Source organism: Wolffia australiana, chromosome 7 (assembly GCF_029677425.1).
Source record: "Wolffia australiana isolate 7733 chromosome 7, ASM2967742v1".
NCBI classification, from domain to species: domain Eukaryota; kingdom Viridiplantae; phylum Streptophyta; class Magnoliopsida; order Alismatales; family Araceae; genus Wolffia; species Wolffia australiana.
Window position 1 is genome coordinate 19,760,879 of NC_135841.1, and position 10,382 is coordinate 19,771,260.

A 10,382-nucleotide genomic window follows, 5' to 3' on the forward strand; every position below is an offset into this window, starting at 1 on the left:
GACACTAATTTAAAATTAATTTTAATTAGACAAACTTTTTAATTAACTATATTAATATTTTTATGCTAGTTAGCATAATATATTGGTTCATGGTGTATGGGGTGTCAATCAACATGTCATGCTCCAGAAAATACAAAGGGGCATGATAACTCACTTATGGAAGCTTACCATCTTTGCTTGGTATGTATGTATAATACCTATCTTTCTTGATACTAGTAGAACATTTTGAGTATGGTGAACTACCCAACCCAAATCAGTCATGTGTTTAGGAATTCTTTAGAGAACTACTACGATATTCCACTAGTGTAGCAAATGACTTCATTGCATTGTCTTTCTTTAGTTGTTTCCTCATATACTAAGGGTTGACTATACTGTCTTAACCACTCAATCACCTTTGTAACTTTGTCCTACATCAGAGCTAAGATGATTTAGAATTCCATATTTGGAGCTCAGAGGTCATAGAAAAAGTACAATTGTCCATTAACAAGATGTCTTGGTGTCTCAAGTTTTAGGAGCACTTACACAATTGTGAGATGAATCAATTTAATTAATATTTATTTTGATTTCATATTAATCAATTTAGTTAATTATTTCTCCTAAATATCATCCACTAGCAGTCCTTAATGTCACCACACTAATGACCCTGGAATCAGCCATACTCATCGTATGAGTAGTTCTAGATAGTGTTTTTATCATGATATTTGGATGTACTTCCTGAATATCCTCTGAGTATGAAGATTAGAAGATATGTGTAAAGACTACTGATATCTCTATTTTCTGATATCTTTAAAATTCACTTGGTCATAGGATGTATTCATGCACTATAACAGTATATTATATCGGTAAATATTGGATGAGATGTGGAATGTGTGATTGACTTGGAGGCCACATTTATATCTATCAAAATATAATCTAATTTATAAATTCTTAGATATCAATTCAATGAAATATTTCCCACAGACCACCCACTACTTGTCATTAGTGTCTCCGCACTAGTGGCTATGGGACCATTCATACTCATCATATGAGTGCAAACATATTGTGTTATCTTGAACAGATATGTTCATGTTCATTTTCATTATAATACATTTTTTAAAGGCATGTGATCACCATATTCTGATATATTCTTAATTAACTTAAGTTTTACATGCATTCATGGACTTCATTTATAAGCATCACACGTGCATTATACTAAACATATTGCATCTATGAATCTTAAATGAGACACAAAGTGTATAATTGGTTTGTAAGCCACATATATTTCCAACATGAAGGTACACTTAAATGGTTTTAATTTTGTATGGTAGGAAGGCCCTAGAAAAATCACCTATACGAGACTTCCTTTAGTGCCCATTCTTCTTCACCCATCTCATATTGGAAACCCTACCTTCTCAACATAACCTTAAAGACAAGGAGATCCTTCTGGGGTAATTTATAACTCCTATGTAGAAGAAGATGAGAATATTTGACATACCGAGGACCATTTGGCTACAAGAATCCAGAAATCTGATAAAATGGATCAAGAAATTCCATGATTTCATATTCAAAATTTCTCAAAGGTGATTTGATCTTAAACTTTTTATTTTTATGTTTCAAATGTCTGTTATGATTATATTTTAATTTCTGCTGTGAGAATCATCTTTGGATTGTCAATCACGGTTAACTGAACAACATTTTAATTTTGAGGAAATTTTAAGATTGCTTTGGTTTATCAGGATTTAATTTTGGGTCCTCATAATTACATGAGTGCACTGCAATTTTACTTTTGAACAATATAAAGGTATATTAAAAATAATCATGAACAGTTCATAAGATATGACTAGTATGGTAATATGAGCATGAAATAAAGGAATCTTTATTTAGATACATCATTATTATCACTAAAAATTGGCAGCAGAAGAGGAAAACAGAGGGCTCTAAGCATTCCCTAAAAGAATCAACATTTAATATCAGGATTCAAACCCCTTATAATTCTTCCTTGGAGCAGGAATAGTTCTGGACACATTTCATTTTATTGTATATCCTTCCGTTTATAGCCCTAAAAGCCATTAATAGCCTTATTCTTCACATATCACTGGTATGAATCACATGAAACACAATGCGCCATAGCTTTATTGTTTTTAACTGTTTCAGTGATCATTCTAGAGGCTTCTGTGATCTCCCTTGTTCCTCTTTTTTGACACATGTAAGAAGATTTCCAACCCACATTATCTCTATTTTGCAGAGTTTGAGTCGGAAGAAAAGTTGAAGCCCAATATCCACTAGGGTCACCTGGTTGCCCTATGCGCAATATTTAAACTTTTGCCATAGTACTTAGAAAGTTTATCCTTTTCTCTTATACTCTGAGCAATGATAAATCTGTTCACAGGATTTCGGAAATAGAATGACAAGGATGCAATAGGTAGTGGTAAGACCTTAGCATTATGAGGATCATACGCGAAAGATAATTTACATGGCATGTGTTTTATATGTGAAAACTGTAGTAAGTTAACGACAATACTTTTGCTTGCATAAGGGATGATATTAATAGAAAATAAATAAATGGATACTATTACTATTCAACATAAATGAAAAAGGATATCCCCCAGGGATACTTGCCCCATTCGCTATTTTATACATCATGTTGTATCCTCGTGGTTAAAAAGATAATTATTGCCAAAACAATTCATCCAACTTTATTTTTATTATGTGGGAATTAAAGTATTATTGTATAACATATGTTCATAATATATTGATTAGTGCTCGAGATCTTGTCTCCCATTTCTTCTTTAGTACTACTTGTTCTTCGTCTGAGGGTATAGAACTACTTGTTCTTCCATGGAGACCGTGATTAGTACTACTTGTTCTTCCATGGAGACCGTGAAGTTTAGAAACTCGGGCAGGCCAACGTCCCCAAAGGTAATGTTTCTCAATTCATCAGATGACTCAAGCGGAGTCTAACGGACCGGGCCCTCAAATTGGGGTCTGAAGAACCCCTTATTTAAGTTTGCTCTTGTGCAAACAATCATGTATTTGCAGCTTTCTGGGATGGGGCCAATAATACTAGGCCAGCCCATTTTTGGTGCACAATCCGATGGGCCCAAATTATAAAAGGCACACCAATTCAACCAAAGTACACCATAGTCCATATTCACTCCATGGTATACATTAGTCCATATTTATTCAACCAAAATGCATCGTACACCTATAAAAACCGGTGATAAGTTAACCACCCTAAGCTGCAAAGAAGATGGAGGTTAACCAACAAATCGTTGAAGATCAGTAAGCCATTGTGATCGAAACATTCCAGATGTACTAAGAGATTATATTAAAATTAGGAACATATGATCGAAATAGTGGACTTGAAAAGGCTAGGATGGTTCCATTATTTGGGCCTCGGTTGTAATCGATATACAATGAAAAAAGACTCATTCATTCTATGAGATAAATGAATCAGAAAATTGCGGCTAATAGCCAATGTAAAGAAGGTGAGAAAAACAGCGGCCAGAAGGAAACGCACTATTTTCTTTTAGAGGTCGACTGAGAGGAGAGGCAGCCTTCGCACAGGCTCTCTTACCAAATTGGTCATTAAAGCGTCTGATGAACCCCTCCCGCCTTGTTTTACTCCAAAAACCACTGTCCGATGATTGTCTGAAAGCTGCTTCTTGATAGATTTTATGTCTTCCACACATCCAGAGGCCACTAAGGTCCCCAATCCATCAACAACCTGGGTGATAGTAATTACACTCTTATTACCAAGAATTATGCATCACATGGTCGGAGTAATTTAAACTTTCAAAGTTGAGCAATAACACAGTTTCCATGATAAAGAAAGATGTACCAATAGAGAAACGGCAGAAATGTCGACAGCACCCATAGAAACGAGTGTACGTAGACGCTCGGGAGTAGAAATAATGAATTCTGGTTCACAACTCTTCAAACTGCAAAATAAAAGACTGTAAGTGACCACACATTGATACGACAGTATTGGCATATTAATGCCGCAATCATACACTTTAGATAACTTGGGACGGTAAAGATTATCTTTTTTTTGAAGAATTGGAAACACAAAATTGAAGAAAATACGGGAGAGGATAAAGTTTGAGTAATTTGGAAGGTAGTACTCACCCTCGAACCTGATGATCCAGCGATGCCCCTGGATGCAAACTCACAGTATGAATTCCGAGGGCCTTTAGAGGTTTGCAGAGCAATCGGGCCTGAAGGACACGCCAAGAAAGAATTATGCATCAACAAAAGAGAAATTATAATCAAAAGCAGTACAATACAGGTGAAAATACAACGTGCCAGGAATAACGTTTTACCTCAGCAGCCCTGTCTTGAGATGGGACAAGGAAAACTAGGAAGGGAGTAGGAACTACAAGACCTTCATTTTCCCTTCTAGAAATTATATCAGATGCGACAGACACCAACCAAGCAGTCTGCTCCCTGCTAGCGCAGTCTCCGGAGGAATCCGCAACGTCAAACCCAGAAAAAAGACTACTCCAAAAATCTATTCCCCATTTGCAAGCTAAGAACTGCGATTGGTTTCTGTCATCGGCCTCATCCATCTCAGAATACAGGGAAGTTGCTTCCTGAATCGCCTTGAGACAGAGAATGAGATATTTTGAGACGCGCTCACCCAAATCAGCATTAGCACCAGGCTTAGCTTTCCCCAAACAATCGGGTTCCGACGAAGACTTTGTAGTCTCATTGCCCAATCTTGGCAAGGAAGAGGAGGGGGCAACCGTATCTTTCTTCTTACGCGAGAGATCTCCATGAAGTAACTTCTCCTTCTTGGCCACGGGATCATTACGGTCATTGAAAGGATTCTCCGGAGTCGGAAGGGTGAAGCACATCCCCTGCATTGCTCAATGGGATCAGCGAACAGGGTTAAAGTCAGAAACTTGATAGCAGAAGAAGACATCAAGAACGAGTGCAGATAAAGACGGGCTTCTCGATCGTTTACCTCGGAGACGCGACGCTTTCCGGACTTTCGGCGGCGTTTGGAGGCGATGATAGCGGCAACACGAGCGGAGACGGATTCCTTGGTTTTCATAGCCCGGCCCTTCTTCCTCGACGCCCGATTCTTCTTGCGTGCGACGGCATCGTCTCCTTTGGCCATGGATCAGTCCGACGAGCTACAGAACAGGCGAACCTCTTCTTCCTTGTCCCCCCGAGAAACCTTCGTTTTTGCGCTGCGGCGGGTCGACGCTGCAAAGAACACCGCAGAAGAGAGGATGGCGGCGGCGGCTTCTTCCGTAACCCGCGTTGAGAGGAAATACAACGCTGGCTCTCGCTCGCTTTTAAGGGGGGAATGACTTTGTGGGCCGGAACTTGAACCGGACCGGACCGGACCGGACCACTATCGGCCCAACTCTCATCTGAGATATCATGGGTGAATATTGTCGTAAATAGGACTTTTGAGTAACGCATTGAAGATATAATTTAAGGAACTATACTACTTTGTAATATAAAATTTTATATTTTAGGAACTCTATAACTTTAAAATATTTAAGGAACTGATGCTGATCAAAGTCATTTTATATGATCATCTAGTCGAGGCAGCTGATAGACGAACTGGCCTGAATTTGATCCGCATCATGTTTTTATTCCCTTTCAGCTGAGCAGTATCATATGGACAAGAGATTATAGATATGGTAAGTATTAATAGACAAGTTCCAAGTGTGGTTATCATGACCCCTCTGCCTTCCGAGAGGCTGTATAATTTGGTACCTAATGTGTCACCATCTCAACCTATCGATTGGGCATGTGTTGGGGACTAACTAATTCATATGGCATATAATTTAATCAAGTGCAAGGGACAGCAAGTAATGTGGCCTACTTGCCATTAATTGGATGTGTGCTTTGATCTAGAGGGTCGCAAGCCTGAGATTATTTGGAAGTAGAGTATGAATGAATCAATGGGGGGATTGATGAAAATGCCATTGACTAGATAATATCCTATGGGAATAGGGTTGAGGGGCCTATGCAACTATCTTTTCTAAAACCATCTCTCTCTATATATATAACTATCTATCTGTCTGTCTATCTCTATCTATCTCTCGCTTTCTTGATCTCTCTCTCTATCTCTATCTATCTCTCGCCTTGTGTCCATTCTTCAGAACTTAAAATGACTAGGTTTGACTTAAAGGAAAAAGGAGTTCAGGAACTCAATCAAGCAGTGGCTTTTTCACAAAAGGTGTGGGTAATGATATGCTGATTGTTTCCCTTCATCCATTAATCAAGGGTTCCAAACCTTCTTATCTTTTACTCTTCACTTCTGAAGTATAGACTACCCCAGGAGCATCTATTGCAGCTTAGCTTGCTTGTTCAAGGCGTGACTTTAGGAGCAGAGTGAAGAAGTGATGGAGCAGTGGATAAAAGAAGTAAACCTTCTCAAAAAAAGTATTGAAGAACATTATCCATAAAATATTTCACATATAGCAACAAACGAGTTGGTTGTGCCTCTAACTTTGTGCAAGGTGATTTGGTCATGTGTTCTTATTGTTTTTTCTCTTCAATTAAAATCAGGATGTTTTATGATTCTTCTGAACAACATCATATTCTTTGTTTGCGAATCCCACAATTCTGTCTTCATATGATTGTCAACTTTCTAACTATTTCATTCAATTACATCATTGAACCCCTATACATATCCCTCTCTAGCCTTAGTTTTATATTTTCTACGAATGGTTGGAATTGAAATTGAAAATAAATCTAATACTCCATGCAGTTCAAAACGATCTAAAAATCTAAGTATTTTTGAACTTTAAGTACATTTACATGAATAAAATATGAAATAATATGCTAATGATTACTTTTTGGAAACAAAAGAAGATTCATTAACCGATCATCTCATAATTAAATTTAGTTGAATTTGTATCAAGAGGAAAAATACTCATTTTTACCCTAGTCATGTTTCTCTTACAACATGTTTTACACATTTCCATATTTTTTTACTCGTTATAATGTATAAAGGAATTTTCATAAAATAATCAGAATAGTTAAATTCAAAACTAATTTTGGAGGTTTACCCATTTCCATCACATTCATGCATGCGTAAGAAATGAAAGTAATTTTTAGAATTAAACTGTTGTATTGCATAAAAGTGTTTTATATTTTATTCAACAATCAAATAACTTATGGCTTCCTCAATTTCTGATGAATTTAATAATGAGAATTTATCTAGAAGTATATGTATAAAGTTTTAGATATTTTATTAAAATCACATTTTGAATGAGATTCTCTACAGCTATGACTACAAGAGCTCATATAGATTTGAACTATTTCTAGGTTCCCCATTATTTTAAAAATATTCACATGAGAGGATATCCATGAATATGGCATAGATATAGGAGATATTATTATAAATTTCATATTCACTATTTTACAAATGAGATATTTTTAATGGCCTGGTGATATTCAAAATGATGATTAAAGTTTGATAAGATCACAATATAACTGTAAATTGTCAGTTAGTACCTATTTAAAATGATGTTCATGCAGATAAGATGTGGATAATTTTTCTTGTGACCCTTTATGTGTCAAATCTCAGGTGGTAAATTGGTTGTCATTTGGAGAAATATTCAACTATGCTGACATGTATGAGACAATGGATGCTATTAGAACTAACTTCTTCGGGGGGTGTGACTCCGGACGTCATCGGTGACGTTGTCCGTGCGGGTATCGAGATGATGCTCTGATACCAAGATGATGCCTGACATCATCGGTAACATAGTCCAGACAGGTATCGAGGCGATGCCCTGATACCAAGATGATGTCAGAGATCGCCAATGACATCGTATATCGGATGAATCCCTGAGGATATGAAACTACGTGATGCGATGAACCCTAGGTGAATGTACGTGCAGGCCCTGACTCTTGAGGATTTGCCGAGCTTCGAGCTCTGGGTGGGCGACCGGTGACGATGATGGTGACCTTCTAACCCTCATCGGAGTGACAACGGTGACTACGGCATCAAGTGGAATAACTCCGTTGGCGCTCACACGTAACGGACGGGCTCGACCCGTACCTAGGAAATCACTTAATTCGTAGTTTTTGATAATTGAACTCTCACCTAAACTAACCCTAGCGCAGTGGAGTGAAGCCGAAAATATACTAAAAGACGTAATATAACTGACGAGCAAGGGGAACAACGTACATCGTCGGTGGTGGCGTTCATCACCATTGTCTTCGTCGGTGCAAGGGCATGTATGAGCAGACATGGTGGAGGCGTGTCAGAGAGGGGTCCCATGTGCCTTGACAGGCAGCGATGGCGTGGTGCTGGAGTTTACGTCAGAGAGGGCGAGGGTGAGGAAGCAAGATGCGTGTGGTGTCAACATGACTCAAGCATTCGGCCGAGCTTGGCAAGCATGACCTTAAATAAAGTTGGTCGGCACAGGCGGCGTCAAGCGACAAATGCAAGTGGCAGGAAGCAGCACAACGGTGGGGCACAATTTAGGAGAATGGCAAGCGGCGAGCTATGCGGGCGCGGTGCGACATGTGTCGGGTCGTTAGCTCGAAAACGCACTAGAGGGCACAACCAGGCAGCGCGGGCATTACAACATGATAACTTGAAAATTATAATATTAAATTAATGAATATTACATTATATATGTGTGTTTTATTAGACACATTTGCATGTTATCATACATGAATGGACATAAATGACTTGTATTATGATTTTATGATTGTTTTTAATTTTTTTATTTTTTTTACATGACATTTAACATCAATGAATTGAAGAATTTCTTTTTATTTTTTTTATTTTTTTCAGGGCACAAAATACTTGGCTAGAGATTGGTAAGAGTTTTACCAATTTTTCTGGAATTTTTCCATATTTTTTTATAATTTTCTGACCATTATTTAGCCAAGAAATGATTTTTAGAATTTACAGAATATATTTTTATTTATTTGGCATTTTAAAAATTATTTATATATATACATAAATATATCATTTATATATATATATATCACATGGCATCCACATCATTCGCTCATTCATCATCCCGAAATTCGGGCGAATGATTAGATGCGTTAAACGAGCTCATTATTGGCTCATTATGGCATTGCAATACGCGATGCCATAATGAGCAAATTATTGCTTCAAAAGTAACAACGTATGGGGGGCGAGGAAAATGGTACATTTTGTCTTTTTTTTATTCGCTTTTTTGTGCAATAAATGCACGTGGAGAATTGATCTCCGCGTGCATTTATGAAACACGAATATTCTGCACAATCAATACACGCGGAATCGATTAGCGGTGTGCATTGATTGCACATGACAATCAACTCTGCGTGCATTAGATAAATCGGTAAGCTTACCTCCATTTTTTTTTTTATTAAAAAGAGAACAGGAGGCAGCGACGTGGCACATTCTCATCTACTAAAAAGGTATCATTATTCCGCAATGATTGGGGCATCTGGAAGCGCATTAGAACGTGGCAGCGCATGATCCGAGGATGGAGAAAATGAAGAAAAGGCATCAATGAATCAGAGAATGCCATTTTATTACTGTGTGGAGGAGAGATAAAATATCCAACTGCCAGGATTAATCGCCAATAATATGGCGATATCTTGATATCTAGCCGTCTGATCACGCTCAATTTTTGAGGGCATGTTTGTCTTTTAACCATCGACGATGCATCTGTTGGATCTTGAAATAGAGGTCGCAAAGATGGGGAAATTCACTTTTGGAAGCTCTCTCCCATGAAATTGGCCAGGAAGGACACAAGTGCTATTTCTAAAGTCGACGGATCTTGATTCATTCTTCAAAGTTGTAAGTTTCTTTTTCATTGTTTGAACTCCTTGAACAAATCTAAAATGCCAAGGCATGGGCGAAATGTACATGCCCTTGAGGTTTATTTGAATTGTGATTAGCATTGCAATTTGATTTGTCTGCAAGATCTGACTCTTAATCCTTAGTTCGACATTAATTTTCATCCCATTTTGCATCTTAAATCTCTATATTAGGGTCAAGTTTCATCTTTAATTCAATTTCCCCCAAATTCTTCTACTTTCTCTCTCTAGGTTAATTCATCTAATTTCTCTCTCTATATTTAGAAATTGATTTCTTGAGAATTCAATTCAATATATAAAAAATTCTAAATACATAATTTCATCCAAAAAATCATCCATCTTCAAGTCCAATTTTAAAAATCCCTTTCTTGATTAATAATTCCCAATTTTAATACATAAAAAATTATCTTTATAAATTATTTTGATTAGAATATTGGTAATCCGAATTAATCTGATATAAGAATCACAGTTATCCTTTCTAGAGTGTCTTGGCCAAAAATGTTAAGATCAAAACTAAGCTTTTGCTTAATTTTGATTAATTACAAACAAAATTTAACACAATTAAGGCCCATTAAATGCAAAATTAATTCATTCTTGAATTAATT

The 10,382-nt window shown here is 37.2% G+C and overlaps 1 protein-coding gene across 1 annotated transcript; it reads right to left on the minus strand.

The window, feature by feature from the left end:
- Positions 1 to 3,336: 3,336 nt before the first annotated feature.
- Positions 3,337 to 5,262, minus strand: LOC144705857 (P-loop containing nucleoside triphosphate hydrolases superfamily protein). The gene is made up of 5 exons (XM_078578696.1): positions 4,946 to 5,262; positions 4,302 to 4,838; positions 4,108 to 4,196; positions 3,821 to 3,920; positions 3,337 to 3,706 (listed from the first exon to the last, which is right to left on the minus strand). The coding sequence occupies exons 1-5, from the start codon at positions 5,099 to 5,101 to the stop codon at positions 3,509 to 3,511; spliced, it is 1,080 nt and encodes a 359-aa protein (XP_078434822.1). The 5' UTR covers positions 5,102 to 5,262; the 3' UTR covers positions 3,337 to 3,508.
- Positions 5,263 to 10,382: the final 5,120 nt, after the last annotated feature.